At 34.9% G+C, this 16,876-nt stretch overlaps 1 protein-coding gene across 4 annotated transcripts in view; it reads right to left on the reverse strand.

Moving 5' to 3' along the window:
- LOC137858221 (sodium channel protein type 2 subunit alpha-like) overlaps nt 1–16,876 on the reverse strand; it is a 71,334-nt gene that overhangs the window by 30,102 nt on the left and 24,356 nt on the right. For all 4 annotated transcript variants that reach the window (XM_068685623.1, XM_068685620.1, XM_068685621.1 and 1 more), the window contains 7 exons: nt 15,840–16,139; nt 11,235–11,582; nt 8,408–8,540; nt 6,100–6,338; nt 5,342–5,515; nt 2,953–3,309; nt 960–1,445 (listed from right to left, as the gene is read on the reverse strand). In XM_068685623.1, the coding sequence (XP_068541724.1) occupies nt 960–1,445; nt 2,953–3,309; nt 5,342–5,515; nt 6,100–6,338; nt 8,408–8,540; nt 11,235–11,582; nt 15,840–16,139 (2,037 nt within the window). The remainder of the gene's footprint in view (nt 1–959; nt 1,446–2,952; nt 3,310–5,341; nt 5,516–6,099; nt 6,339–8,407; nt 8,541–11,234; nt 11,583–15,839; nt 16,140–16,876) is intronic.

The following is a 16,876-nucleotide window of genomic DNA, read 5'->3' on the forward strand; positions in this document are numbered from 1 at the left end:
CAAACAGTTTTGTATTAATGAGCTACCAGACAAAATCACAGCATCTATTTATCCAAAGTTTCTGATTCCTTAAACCTCACAGTTCTGACATTTCTGATGTCACTGAGAATAATTTCAATTATTTTTTTTCTGCTACTGCATTTATTATTACTCCCATATACAAAGATTTCCATGAATACTTTTATTACCATGAATTTCCATGAATACTTTTATTTTATCACTTCTGGTGTACAAGCCACCTGGCCTCTGTATTTTATCAACTTCTGTCTCTTTGCCCAATAACAATCACCTAAGACATTCAAGTAAATGGTTTCCACATGCATATATACTACAAGATTAGTCTGCTCTGCAGGATAACTTTAGATACTGTTTTATCGTGATGTTGATCTGCGTCTGGATTACTCCAATTCAACCAGACATTGTCTCTGAATCCAAAATCTGTATGCATATTACCTACAAAACTTTTTAGATAATTCAAAATACATCGTTGCTTTACCATGCATCAGGGTTCATTTTTAGAACCACCCTAACTACAGAAACAATATTTCTTCTTTCTCCATTTGTATTTGATTAAATATGTAAAGCTATATACTTTTATTGTTCATTAGTCTTCTACAGTACTCTTCTCCCACAAATTCTGATCATGTTAGAGGTAACACAGATAGGATATTTATGAAATGTGTGCTAGTTCTAAAAATTCATAAATTGTGATAGAAATAACCATACTTTAAATGATTAGTCTTCCAAATACTAAAAACCGAAGTATTAAAAATATAAAGTCTAGGACCCCTAGTGCACTTTCACATAGCAGATTTATTTCCTTGAATTATATTTACTTGAAATAATAAAGTATAAGATACATTCAGAAGGATAAGACAACATTTTAAACAACTCTAAGTATGAAATTGACAGACATGTAAATGACTGAAATGTAACAGTTAAGAGACAAAATCTCCTACCTGTTTGCTTTCTTCCATATCAGATTCACTGCTAAATTCTTCTGTATTTAAATTTTCAAAGTCCGATTCTCCAACAGCGATTGGTACAGTCACAGTGAGGCCTGGGTTGTTTATGAATGACATGTAATCATTTTCATCAATTGCATATTTTTCCACACTGCTGCCTGTACCTACACCACTGGTGGTTCCATTTCCATCCTTAAGATAATTCAGATCTTTGCTTATTTCAACAGCAGTGTGATTGGAAAGGCAGCTGTCCTTCTTGTTGTTTATCTCTTCGAGTGCTTTGATTTCTTCCAAAGCCTTCTGTTTTCTAACAAAGGCTTTTTGGATGAACTCCTGTATCTTTTTTTTAATGTAATCTATTCCCTTCTGAATTCTTGCCACAGCAATCTGGAGGTTGTTCATTTCATTATCATCATCAGTAGCAGCAAGATTGTCTGAACTAAATGAGCTCAGCAGCAAGGCCAGAAACAGGTTCAATACCTAAAAGATGAGAGAATACAGCTATATAGTAAATAAATACATATAAGAAGTTTGTATTTTTATAGGATACTGTCAAAAATGACACATTGTTCTGAAGAACAACATCCACTAATTTTAGACAATCAAATAGTACCTCGCATTACAAAACCTCTCCTTACTAGTTTTGGACAATATTCATTCAAGATACACTAGCTAATACCTAAACAATTTTGACCTTTTGATTTTATTTTTTGGAGTAGCATTGCATGGACTGTAAAATAATAATAACAAAAAGTTCCAAAAATTCTAGCTATAGATATCCCATCAGAGGTTTGAAAAACTTCTGTCTAAATCTTGTAGTGGAATCACCTGGAACTCAAGTAGAATTGTATAAGCATCAAGCATCATCCTATAAATTTAGATTCTAAAAGTTTCTATGATACAGATATTTTGGAAACTTAACATTAGTTAATGCTATACTAACCTACTTATACTTTCTAACTATTATTTGGAAGATTATACCATAAGACTGTGAATTTCTGTTAATTCTGGGCTTGTCTCTTAAATTCTATAAACCTTGCCATAGCAGGATAAAAGTAATATTTTAAAGTGTCTTAATAAGTGACTTAATGAAAATAGTAAGTATTGCCTGAGAACTTCATCAAATCCAAATTCAAACATCATTATTGTTGTTTTAATGTCATCTCCTATAAATTTTGATGAGCAATGAAATATAATTTCTAGGCATCTCAGGATGAACCGTAGATATTAATAGTAAAATAAATTTTAAAACATAAATGATGTATTCCAATTAGCCTGGTTTCTGAGAAGTTTTCACAGTGATATATCAACTGAACCTTTGACGTGTTAACTTGTAAGCTTGAATTGTTTTTTTTTTCTATAAAATTTATTCTATAATTTTGAATTCAAAACTTTCAACCCCATTTTTAGCATGGAAGCCCAATCAGTCTGTAGATATTTGGGTTTTGATTTTTACCTCTAAACAGGCCAAAAAGTTAAGTACTTAAGTTAAAGATTCACTATTATAAGAACTACATTATACTTAATTTTCATTAAGTCATATAATTAGTGCCAGAATTATCTGTAATAAATTCAAGAAAGTCCATTATATATATATATATTTTTAATCTCCAAACAGGAAGCTGCCCATGAGCTGGTGAAGCATAAACTTTATTATTTAAAGAGTAGTTTATATGCCATCTGAATTTCAACAGTATATTTAAATTATCTCTAACGCTCCCTTAATAGGGTATTTTGTGGAAATTTTGGTCTATTTCTAAATTCCTGATGCCGTAGTAACAGTACTTCAATGTATGGAAATAAGTTAAAAGGTGGAGAAAGAAAACATCTTTTTCACCACAAATCTAGTACATGTAGATGTTTCTTTCTTTTCTTTTCTTTTTTTTTTTTCCTTTCATTCCAAACAGAAGTACAACAAATATTCTCCTTTCTCAGCTGTAAGCTATATACATTTTTCCATCAGAATTCAAAAGTGTTTATCACCTACCACTAGGTTTCCAATCACCATGACCAGCATGAAAACAATAAGGCACATGGTTTGGCCAGCAACCTCCATGCAGTCCCACATTGTTTCTATCCATTCTCCACACAGCACTCGGAACACAATCAAGAAAGAGTGGAAAAAGTCATGCATGTGCCAACGTGGAAGCACACAGTCACTAGAGATCTTGCAGACACATTCCTTGTAGCTTTTCCCAAACAGCTGCATTCCAACCACAGCGAAAATGAACACAATGATGGCCAACACCAGGGTCAAATTCCCCAAAGCCCCCACTGAGTTGCCAATAATCTTAATGAGCATATTTAGAGTTGGCCAAGATTTTGCCAACTTAAAAACTCGAAGCTGAAAAACAAAAACACAGAGGAATCATTAGTGTTAGTTATACTGCAGTTCTGAATGTGCCATTCTTTATGAAAGTACTATTTGCAGAAAACATCTTTTATGATGTTAGTTAAACATACTTTGGCTATTGTTTATCGATGTTCTGTAAATTTAGAACCTACGGAGACAACTCGCAATTTAATTTGACCATTTTTTAGGAAATTCTAATAGTTGTGTAATCCTTGAGAATAATATAACATTATTCACCATATACATGGTGAATGCATAATTTCTGCCTGACGTTATTTTCCCACATTGTAGCATTTTTACATCATTTTCTAAAAAGTACTATAAGCATGAAGTGGAATGTAGAGTGTTTGGTCCTATTAGCATATCTGATTCTCCTTGGAAATGCTTGCATTCCTACTCTGCACTAAGAAGTTTTCCCTGAGGATTCAGTTCAGTAAACTCTATAAATTAACTGAGATTCACTTGTCTGAGATGTCACACAGGAGAGCCAATAGTTTTCCCTGCTGTTTCTAACATTTTGTGCCAAACACTTTAGGCCAAACTCCTAAGGTTGTTCACAGGTATAGTAGCTATTCTTCCTGAGAGTTTTCCAGAGATTTTGTTTGTTGGAAAGCTTCTACTTAGAGATGTCTACACTGTGCTATACTGAAATATGGACTACAGTCTTCATTTTTTATGTTATTTTATGTATCAGAAGCCAAATGTGAACATTTGAAAACCAACATTAATAATTTTATTGTTTCTAAAATCATTTTAGAAAGAAATAAGACTAATACCCATGTGTAAAAAATCTCTTGTGGTTGGCAGTTTATTCTACTAACTTGTACACAGATGTGTTCTAGAGAATCACATGTGAACAAAGAGAAGCTAGATCTAAGGCGTTTATCAGAACATATGTTTCTGTAGACTAATTTTTTCTTCACTAGGAACAATATTATTTTAATGGAGAGCAGGGAGCATGGAGTTTGGTACTTCCCTAAACCATAGTGTCCAGCTTTTCATCTTAGCAACATATACAGAAAATGAATGTATTTTGTGTTCATACCACATTTCAGTATTTTAAAATGTCCACTCACAGATGATTACTGCATCATATAACATACAGAAGTTTGTACTTTCTTTGTTACCCCTACTACTCCCTCTTTGCTGGCTTAGTCCTATGTTTCCCTCAGCACTACATTAGGTCTTACAGGCTCACATAGAGGACAATTTTTAATGCAACAATTTGATGTTGGTATTGAGATGTCCATTCAGATCATACTCATTGATTTAAAAATAATATTCAGTGACCAAACTATGGTATGTGAATTTAGGTACCACGGAAACTGGTGCTAGTAAATCAAGTAACCACTAAGTGCTCTATGTATTCAGAAATAACAGATTTTCAGGTAATGTAATAAATATTACTAACACAGACTTTTAAATCATGACTCTCATGCCTCCAGAAAACATAGCTATAAAATAGTTGCTTTAAAAGAGATATTTCTAGTAGAAGCAATATTTCAACAATATTTCAGTTTAAGTATTCTTATCCAAAAGTCACACTGTTAGGACTTTATTATATCTAATGGTGTTACTAAATGTTTATTCTCAAATAAATGTTCTGAAGTGAGGATATACTTAGTGGCTTTATGGGGAACACACAATAATGTTCACAATAGGAAGACTAAAATTTCAAGGATTCTTTATGCTGGTACCAATATGTATGTTTTTTGTAGTTATTCATCTTTGATGAAACTTAATCAGTATACTGAAAAATTTAAAAATTTCAAAAGTGTCTTATGATGGCAAAGGATATCAGTACAAATGGATATTGATAGGATAATTTGATATCAAAGAATATCAATAGACAAACACTTTAAACTTGTACATATACAATTTGTAAATTAGGCACATATGAATAAATGTGCGAGCCATTTAATTACCAAATATATATTTACAATACTGGTAATTAATACATACATCAGCAAAACTTTTTAAGTGACATAATTGCATGCAAATATTTAATTATCCAGGTATTTACCAATCTGAATGATCGAAGAACTGATAATCCTTCAACATTTGCAAGGCCAAGTTCCATTAAACTAAGGCTTACAATAATACCATCAAAAATATTCCAGCCTTCTTGGAAATAATAATAAGGGTCCATAGCAATTATCTTTAATACCATTTCTGCTGTGAATATCCCAGTGAATACCTAAAACAAAATTAATTAGTTGAGTTTTTATGAGAAACATATATATCTATACACTCTTTCTGTTTCTGAATTCTTTTACCTGTTACTTATACCTGTTACTATATAAATAATAATATATATATAATAATATTTATTGCTAATAAGTCATACTAATGCCTTTCTTGGAAAAGCACTTTCACTGTAATATAACTGAAAAGAAAAAAAAAAAAAAAAAAAGAAATTCTGAAATCTGAATATTTCATCAATTTCTTACAGAAAAAAAATATTTTCTGTAAGGGAATATCATCCTCCAGAGACAAATCCCAGAGCAGACCTCAAGAAAACTTACAGATAAAAACTACATTTCCAAACATATTCAGTTACTTCATTACAGTAGTTACAAAATAGATTCATGAAAGTTGAAGGCACCAGTAAACTCACTTTTTCTAGGTACACCATAAATACAGTTTCTAAACTGATTATAAAAAAAAAAAAAAAAAAAAAAAAAAGGAATAAATTTAAGACCAATGCAATGCATTTACACATTTCTTCTTTTAGGAAAGGGTACTTTTACACCAAGAACTGTTTGGCAAACATAAACTTACCAGGTTGCCCACAGAAAGGACACTGCTAAACTGTTCTGTCATTGGGTAATGTTCCATGGCCATAAACAAGGTGTTTAAAACAATGCAAATAGTTATAGCAAGATCAACAAATGGATCCATCACTACTAAATTGACAATGTGTTTTACTTTTAACCATGGACTCCAGCAATCCCAGATCAAGAAAGTATTTGCAAATCTGTACCAGCATGGGGGGCATTTCTGTCTGGATTCTTCAAGCTCTGAAAAAAAAAAAAAAGAAAGAAGTATTTCAATTATAATCTCTGAATCACTGGAAGCTCCTATTTAAAATATGTAAAAAGATTAAATCATTCAAATAAACAGCTCACACTAACTGGAATTTCCATCACCTGAGTGTAGCCATCTTAAAGTTAAACAAATAATCTATCTAAAGTTCTCTACAATCAATGGACAGTGGCAGTTATCTCTACAGTGAATTATCTCAGATGCCTATATTAAATGGGAAATATGTCTATCATTTTCCAATGGCAGCATGGAGAATCAAGAAATCTAGTTTAGGCTAGTTAACTTGCTTATGACAGTTTTGGATTGGGAAAGTTAACATTATGCCCCCATCAATGGACATATTGAAGCTTGTATAAGCTTCATAAACTACATTTTTGTATTAAGTATACAACATATACTTATTTTGTAATATTTTGATTTGATTTGATTTTGATTTTGATTTGAGCTACTAAAAGTATTGTTCTTGCTACTATGCTGAACCACAACTATAACATAATATTCATATGACTCTTTTGGTGCACATACTTAGCACTGTTTACTTATATCAATATTATTAATATAATTGATACCCATCTTCCTATTTTAAAATGTCATATATTGTATGTATGTATGTCTATCAATTCAGAAACAGAACAATATTAGTACTGTTGGAACAGCTCTGTTCTCAACTAGAAACTTTACAGACTTTTTTCTTCTTCCATTTCACTATCCATATTATAAAAGTTACAAAACAACAGTAACTTCTACTGAGTTAATAGTAATAGTGATGGCCAATGCTTGATGAAAGCCCAGAAGGAAGATATTTCAGTGAGAAGTACTTAGACTACAAAATACATAAGAAATTGCCACAACATACTTTCAGTGAAATTCCAGAATAGTAACATCAACCTAAACCTGAATTTTTCCAATTTTCAGACAACACTTAGAACAGAGGAAGGTCTCTACCATCATTACATTCACAGGTAATTTTCTAGAATAGCAAACATGCTGTTTTAGAGTATTTGCTAATGAGGATTCAGTGTTAAGACCTACACCTTGAGGACAAGTGACTGACCTTTAATATTGTCCTATATGGATGAAACTATGGGAAGTAAAAAGTTCAATTGCCACAGCTCTCAAAGTCATTGAAATGTGCTCCCACAACATTGAAGGCAGAAAAGTGTATCAGTATGTAGTGAAAGTCTTCTATCTTTATAAACCATAACAAAGATAGTGTTTCCAAAAGAATATGAAGATTAGCTGGAACAATCATGGTTCTGAAAATATAACGGAACACTGAGAAGTGGGATGGGACTGGCATTGGACAGTGGCTTCACATTGGACTCTGAGTTGACATGGAATATCACTGGAATATCACATTGCTTGCAGACAGCAGCTTCTGGAATAATAGAAACCAGATGTGGGCAGGAGATGGCTATCAGGACAATATAGTTTACATTGGCTTTTTTTTTTTTTTTTTTTTTTTTTAACGGCCAGAAGACTGGAAGAGCAAACTCTATGCAGCTAGAGGAAAAGATAATACCTTTCAAGGAGATATCCTTGCTACCTGGGAGTAGGACCAAGACTTTGCATACTGAGAATCAAGGAGGTCCCGATAGTTCACACTTGCATTAAAATAGGAGGGTATGTTCAGGAAGGTACATGTTTGTGAGAATGTCTTGTTTCAGAGAAAAATATGACTTGCATTTCTGACTACAGGGAGTTTGGGATCTATTTGTTTATCTGTGAGACAAAATACTGAAGAACTCACTTAAAATATTTACATTTAAATTTGGGCTTAAAGTAACTTTACAAACACTGTAAATTTTCTTAGGAATTTCTTGTCCTTTTAGAATATGAGTAGTAGGATTATCTGCAACTTCTCCTATAGGAATTTAAACTGGATTCATCTGCTTATCCTTTCATCTTATAAAAAGTATTTTTATAGCATATATATGAATTATAACTGAACTCAATTTTCATTAAATAAGCAAATAAATTCCAACAGTGTATGTGTGTAGTTAACAGAAGTTCAATGAACTGTTTATTTGAATGTATCAAATACCTTCCATTGTATTTGTCAGTATACTGGCTATACTCATTGCTCTTTGTCTCGCAGCAGAATCTTCCAGCATTTCCATAGAAATTTGATAAGAACTCAATCTTCTTTTTCTTATTTCTGTTTCTGTAGTGGTGCCCTGTAAATGAAATACTGAGGAATTAAACCATCCTCTTCAACAGCCGATTAAAAATATTTACTGCGTAAATGTGTAGTGACAATTAAAATCAGCTCTGTGTAGCATTTTAGGCCTTTCTTACACACTGAAGATTTCTGTCCTTGTAGGAATTTTTTATTGAGGAACTTGGTGGAAATTTTATCCAATGTTACAAATAATCAACAGCAGGACACATTACCAAACCAATGTGAAAGCAAAGATGGTTCTTGTTTAAGTGACTGAGTGAACAAGACTTTTGTTAGGTATCTTTTTGCTAGTGATTAGTATTATTCTTTCATGAAAAAGTGATCAGAGTTGAACCTATTTGTTTGTTTGTTTTTTGCTGGTTCCAATTTAAAAGTGACAAACATGCCACTACTCTAGCATGTAGGTGTTCTTACATTTGCTTTGGTTTGCTCTGGAGTGTGGACCCCACGAATAATGTTTAAAAGTTGTTAAATCTTGGTTATTGCTTTCCCATGAATTCTATCACACAAACCACTTGTTTTTTATTCAGTATTCTGTCCCCATCCAGAAGAATAATAAAGCTTGCAGAACTCAAGGGATTTCAAGGTTATTCAAGGTGAAGATGAAAAGCCATTTTGAAATATTTATTAGTATTTCTTTAGTGAAGACTCTTGACTTAAATGACTAAATCTTTTTGAAGTGAATGTACTTCTGATATAGAACTATATATTCATAATCTTTAAGCTAATTTGATTAAATTTATGGTATGAAACTCTATATCAAGATAGGAGAGAAACCAAAACAAAAAGAAATGTATGACAGTCATAATGAAATCTCCGTACTTATTTATAAAAGAAATATTTTTTCAGATTAAATACAGTGCTATTACAGCCACCAAAATACCATACTGAATCCATATTAATGTATTTTATATGAAAAAGCTTGCTTTTTTTTTGAAACTTTAAAAGAACAACTTAGCTTATAGAAGTAAATTTGGCCTGAAAAGTAACATAGCCGCAAAGATACACAGTAATTGTACATTTCTCATGAAAATTACAGAATCACAGAATCACAGAATTTCTAGGTTGGAAGAGACCTCAAGATCATCAAGTCCAACCTCTGACCTAACACTAACCAGTCTTCCACTAAACCATATCCCTAAGCTCTACATCTAAACGTCTTTTAAAGACCTCCAGGGATGGTGGCTCCACCACTTCCCTGGGCAGCCCGTTGCAATGTCTAACAACCCTTTCGGTAAAGAAGTTCTTCCTAACATCCAACCTAAAACTCCCCTGGCACAACTTTAGCCCATTCCCCCTCATCCTGTCACCAGGCACGTGGGAGAACAGACCAACCCCCACCTCGCTACAGCCTTCTTTAAGGTACCTGTAGTGAGTAATAAGGTCGCCCCTGAGCCTCCTTTTCTCCAGGCTGAACAAGCCCAGCTCCTTCAGCCGCTCCTCGTAGGACTTGTTCTCCAGACCCCTCACCAGCTTCGTTGCCCTTCTCTGGACTCACTCAAGCACCTCGATGTCCTTCTTGTAGCGAGGGGCCCAAAACTGAACACTGTACTTGAGGTGCGGCCTCACCAGAGCCAAGTACAGGGGGACGATCACTTCCCTAGACCTGCTGGCCACACTGCTTCTTATACAAGCCAGAATACCGTTGGCCTTCTTGGCCACCTGAGCACACTGCTGGCTCGTATTCAGCCGACTATCTACCAATGCTCCCAGGTCCTTCTCCGCCTGGCAGCTTTCCAACCACTCATCTCCCAGCCTGTAGCTCTGCTTGGGGTTATTGCGCCCCAGGTGCAGGACCCGGCACTTGGCCTTGTTGAACTTCATGCAGTTGACCTAAGACCATCGGTCCAGCCTATCCAGATCCTCCTGCAGAGCCTTCCTACCCTCGAGCAGATCGACACACGCACCTAACTTGGTGTCATCTGTGAACTTACTTAGGGTGCACTCGATCCCCTCATCCAGATCATCGATGAAGATATTAAAGAGGACCGGCCCCAGTACTGAGCCCTGGGGAACACCACTAGTGACCGTCCTCCAGCTGGATTTGACTCCATTCACCACAACTGTTTGGGCCCGGCTATCCAGCCAGTTTCTAACCCAATGAAGCGTATGCCAGTCCAAGCCAAGGGCAGACAGTTTCTTGAGGAGAATGCTGTGGGAGATGGTGTCAAAAGCCTTGCTGAAGTCAAGGTAGACCACATCCACAGCCTTTCCCTCATCCAGCAAGCGCGTCACTTTGTCATAGAATTAGAAATTAGAAATTAGAACAAAAGTTTCTTTGAGATAAATTCAATAATGGAAATTTCTATCTAACTATCATGGGAGTAGTAACTGCATTCTGTTGCATTTTATGGATGTTTTCCTATATATATTTCTAAGTTATATTCTTAGTTATATATCAAATGCCTCCCTTTGATGTTGCGGCAAACTATGTATAAATTGTCAAATTTGTTTTACGTTTTTTGCTCTCTATGTGCAGATCTCTTGCTGAAGACAAGGCAAATATAATACTCTAGTGAGAGTCAGACGGGAGGTTGAGAACTTTTTTCCGCTTATGTCCTGTTATTTAAAAACTATTGCAAGTTATTTCTCACAGCTGTAAGAAATGATAAGGCATGCAGAGGAGAACAGTAAGAAAAATTCCGTGCCTGAACCAAACTGTAGTAATTGATAGTTTACTTATAATTACCTCTGGTAGAAGCTGTCCAGTAGGTGAGGTTAGTGTTGAAGGTCCTCCAACCAAGGAAACTACCCCATTGCAATCTACAGTACTGTGCATCTTCCCATTAGCTGGAAGGGCTGGTACCATTCTGGATGACATACTAGCCTGACTAATATTACTGTTGCGCCGTTCTCCATGCCGATTTGGAACAAAGAGAGAATCTCTTCTGCTTTCATTGTCTTCAAGTGTACTGTGTTCATCATCAGCAAAGTCATTTTCTGATCCTATATCCTTTGCACGACCTCTGAAACTGAAAATGCTTGTTTTGCTGTTGCGCCTTGGTGAGAACAAGGAACCACGGATGCTTAGCAAAGACTGCAAAAGATTTAAAAAGAAGACAAGACAGCATTAGAACTGAACTTCTAAGATAGGGAAGTTCTTGGCTTTTTGAAGAAGACTTACAGTGCTGAAGAATCATCTTTTTTTTTCTTCAGCTGTATCAGTGTGACCATTTGGGGAAGGTGCTTATTAGGGGACCTCAAGTACAGGGGAAATTTTAGTTTAATGGAGCAGGACTGAGGAAAAGATGTGTAGGAGACATAAGCAAGGTTGGCAGTTTTGAGAAAAAAAAATGCAGGTTGAATTGGTGTGGAGCCATGAGTGTTCTGGAGAGAATTCTATCAAGTATCTCCAGGTATTTGTCTTTTAATCCATCTTCTACTTAGGACAAAGATGAAAAGTCATTTACTTTTTTTCCTTTCTTCATCCTTAAGACTCCTAGGGATTCCAACTGATCAGAACTTTTCTGCCCTCTTCATAACAGTCTCAATAGTGTTGGAACAACATAAGCAATCCTGTAAAACTAGAAGACAGAGGCAACAGCTTGGGGAAGCTCTGGAGGTACGGTGTGAACATGACTAGCATCAGTCTTTTGCACACACCTAGTGCTATAGCAGGCTGCACACCTATCTACTTCTTGGTCATTTGGCAATTCAAAGCAAATATTCACCAGGGACACAGTTACCCAAAGATATCCTCTTACAAATGAGAAAAATAAATCAGTGGTTGTTGGTAATTCATCTTTTAATTACAGGAGCTGCTTAATAGAATGTTATTCTCCCTTGCTACATGTTTTATTAACAGCATTCATGAATAAATGAAATGTGTGCTAACTGTGGAAAAAAAAAAAAAGAAACCTTGCACTAAGCTTTATTGAACCCTCTGTATGAATCTTCATGTGTTGGTATGTTAAAGCTGGTTTCAGATGATTCTGAATTTGTTCACAAGTTTTGCAAGTGAAAATGCTTATATGCACTAGCAGTGCTTTTTGTCCCAGAATAATTAAATTGAAAGTGAAAGCTACACTAAATTATATAAAAACCTATATTAATATTGAGAACCAAACACTCTAAATATACATCACCACATATGCATATATATGCATACTCAGATATTTATGTGCATACACATAATGCATGTGCTGAACATGTTTTCCATTATGAGATGTAGTTTTAAGCTCTTACAGCTACGGCTACCCCAATTTTTAATAATTTGTGATGAAATTTTCTGTACTGGCTGTCAGCCTCAGGCTGTTACTTGAAGAATATCAGCCAAATGGCTAACCCATTTCAGTAAAGTTGGCTGGGAAAGAGAAGAAAAAAAAAAAAAGAAAAAAAAGGAAGAGGAGAGGAGAGGAGAGGAGAGGAGAGGAGAGGAGAGGAGAGGAGAGGAGAGGAGAGGAGAGGAGAGGAGAGGAGAGGAGAGGAGAGGAGAGGAGAGGAGAGGAGAGGAGAGGAGAGGAGAGGAGAGGAGAGGAGAGGAGAGGAGAGGAGAGGAGAGGAGAGGAGAGGAGAGGAGAGGAGAGGAGAGGAGAGGAGAGGAGAGGAGAGGAGAGGAGAGGAGAGCAGAGGAGAGGAGAGGAGAGGAGAGGAGAATTGTGTATGCCTAAAGATTTTATTTTTTTTCCTTAAAAAAGCTCTAGTAGTTATAGAGCATGACACTGAATTCTGACAAAGTGGTAAACTAATTATTGCACAATTTGCCATTTCTTTGTACATATTTATATGTACATATAAATTTGCCATTTATTTGACCAACTTACAGTCCTTCAAAAAGTCACATGCTTGCAAGGTTCTGGCTTACTATTATTGCTACCCTTGTTTTTCAGAGAATGTTTCCATGGCTGCTATGTTTTGTGTGTTGTCCAGTCTTTCCGATATATGTTATCATGCTCTGAGCACAGCTAAATGGATCAGCCCCCTCAGGGATTTGGGAGGACTAATGCATGCTTTGAAAGTCCCTGATGGATTTGGACAAAAGATACAAGCCAAAATGGCTGCAATTCTAACAGATGTAGAGACAGAAAAATATATGACTTCATGCTCCTGGCAAGTAAGATCTGAAAGCTTGGCTTTTCATGGAGGCTGTATCATCCATTGGCACACAGACTAGTGTGTCAAAGGACAAAACCCCTACAGGGGCTGCCTGGGTAGATTATCTCTCTTTAACATTTTACCGTCTTGCTTCATGCTTTGCCATCCCGTTTCACTTGGGAGCTAAGCGAATGGATAACCAGAAAAACCAATACCTTCCTTTACTTGTCCTAGTGTCCATGATCCTTCCACTTAGGTAGTAGTTCAGTTTTATTTAAATGCAATCAATGTTTGTCCCAAAACATTTTCACGATTGTAAAAACAATTACTTAGCTAATTTTTAATTCAATTAATTATCCTCATTTAGATTATTTGCATGATGCTAGTCTCTTTGTATTTTAAAATTGTAAATCACTTTTTTTTTTTTTTTTAATTTTGGGTGATCACTTATTTGCTTCCTCAATATGTCTCAAGATGAGCCGTTTCCTGTCTATTATACCATTTCCTTGCTTTATTTCAAATCTAAGATATATAGAATATTTGTTTTCACTTTATTCTGATGGATTTTTGTTCATTCTGCAACATGATTTCACATCTAATTTTAATATTATTTGAAGTCATTTCAAATGCCCTGCTTTCCTAAACTTGCTTTTTAAGGTTCTATGAAAGTTTCATACTTCTTCATGATAGTTGATAGGATGAATTTTTTTGAGTTTCAGTACATAAAAAAAAATACATGCAACGTTTTTTTGTATGTTAATAAAGCTACAGAGTGCTTATCCTGTCTACTGAATCTGTCTCAAATTGTCCTCTTCTCATTGTACATATTTCTGAACTAAGCGTTTTTTCTTCTGATCCTTTAATTCTGCATTAATGTCTCTATACATCAATAAATATATTTTAAAAAAACATAACATATTCTTTAACCTGTCCCTTCACCTCAGCTATATAAAATAGCATCAGGAAAGTTAGACTAAACAATGGAGAAGCCTATTTGTGAGTAGTTAATGCACAGTACTAGCAGCTAGAAATTCCTTTCTGCTCAGACTTTGTCGTTGACTTTTTTCTTCGGTATTGTCAAGACATTCAACATCCTTGTCTAAGAGCTAAGGACTTATAAACATTTAACTCAGGGAGAACCATGCAGTCTAAAATGAGATCCTTAGTTGCAACTCTTTTGTGTCAGCCTGACTCAAAGCAGTTTCCAATTAATGAAATATTTTTTGAAGAAGCTTTGGCCCAAAATTAATATATTTTATTAGATTGGAAATATTCTTTTACAATATCACCCAAATGAATTGAGATTGACTTAATCACTATTTCCTTACATTTTATTTATTTCTTATCCAGAGAAACACTTGGGCATTCTTTGCCTCAAATTAAGCTTTTCTCCCCTCAGTGCACGAGGTATTTCTGCCACCAAATCTCGTATTTTATGTCAGACTGTACATTAACCCACCTGATAAAAACATTAAGCAGGATAAGCATTGGAGATCATCTATTGCCTGAGAACAGACATGATCATTTTGAAGAGAGATATTTGGAATGCTTTTTTCTGTAAATACCATAATTGTGTGTAGACTTTGAAGCAACAGAAAAGATTCCTTTGATTTAATGGGGTAGAGCTGTGAAACGTGGACTAAACGGTTTCCAGAAACAGATTTTCCTAAACTACTTTTTTTTTCTATGATTGTAATGATTCTCCTCCTTGTATAATGAGCTTACTGGGAAAAAGAACAGTACTTTTCTCATTATCTACCATATAAAGAAGCTAACTAAGAACAGCAATAGAAACTGATGATAGTATATAATTTCCTATTCTGGTCATTTGGATAATGTGGTCTGCTAAAATATATATATATATATTTATATATATTTATATGGTTTTGAAATGGATTCAAAACAGAGAACCTATAACTGATTAATGCAAATATATGAGTTTTAATCAAAGTCTTTGACTACTCTCTAGTCTACCAAATACATCTTCAGAAATACATTTTCAGAAATGTTTTAATTAAGTTCAAAATTATTCTTGGTATGTTCTTTTTATTCCTTTGCTAATAGAATGGGTCAAACTACATCAAAGTATAACAGTTAACACTATTAACAGTTTTTTTCTTCACTCACCTTTAACATAACTTCCAATATGTAAAGCTGCTCTTTTGTCAGTCAAAACCAACTTAGAGTAGATGTACATGATTTAGTGAAAAATAAAAATAAAAATAAATAATAACAAAATTTTAAAAAGAGGGCTCTGTACCTGGTGGGGAGATGTGAATCTTTTTTCATATGTCAGTTGACTTCCTTCTGTGGAGAGGCGGAAACTTTTCCTTCTGATACTGTCTTCTGACTCTGACTTGGGGAACTTGTCAATATCTCCTTTGTCCTCTGCTTCCGACATTTCTTTCTGTCTTCTTTTCTTCCTTCTGTTTCTTCTTTCTTTAGCACTCTTTGAGCTCAACTTTGATGCTTCTGAAGAACTTTCCAAGAGTTCTCCTAATCCCCCTACACCACTGAAGTCTCTTGATGCAACTGATGCTGCTGCCACTGCTGCTGTTGCCTGGCAGGTTACAAAATATGGTATTCTCAGTAGGCCAAAACCAAACAATTTTACAGACTTTTATCAATTGCTTTTATTATCACTCAGGCAGTCCTGCTTGCTGTACACCTTTCAGTGAGAAGATACACACAAACAAAATGAACCAAAGGTAAACTATTGAGCACCTCATCGTTTAGTAGTGCGAGCTACTTGAAACATTAAATTTAGCGGTGCAGTTTCATCATTATTCCTTAAAGACTTCCTGAACAAAACACTGGTCTAAAATTAAGGCAGTTAGGAAAGTATAAGCGTGGGGCTTTTTCATGTATTTTGGAACTGCTTCCAGACCTTTTCTTGCCTGACATTATGTTCTAATTCAGCTGATTCCTTCTGAAACTTTACAGAGAAAACTAATCCCTCACTTCCACCATATGGGTTATTGTATCACGATCCAACCAGTAGCCTGAAAGAAATCGAATCCAGCCTTTCTTCACTGTCTTTGCAGTCTCCTCACTTTCCGTCTACTTTCACTGGCAGCAGACACAAACTTCTCAAAGACTTAGGCATGTCTTTTAGCCCTATCTCCCTCTTCATGTTTCTTTCCAAAATTCCCACTCTAACAGCATTCTGTGATATATTTTGAGTATATATACAGATATGCTCAAAAATATGTATACTAAAAAGTACATATATAATATATATACACTTTGTAATATATACTTTGCAATTATTCAGCAAAACATTTTCATGTACAAGAG

This window comes from Anas acuta, chromosome 6 (genome assembly GCF_963932015.1).
Source record: "Anas acuta chromosome 6, bAnaAcu1.1, whole genome shotgun sequence".
NCBI classification, from domain to species: domain Eukaryota; kingdom Metazoa; phylum Chordata; class Aves; order Anseriformes; family Anatidae; genus Anas; species Anas acuta.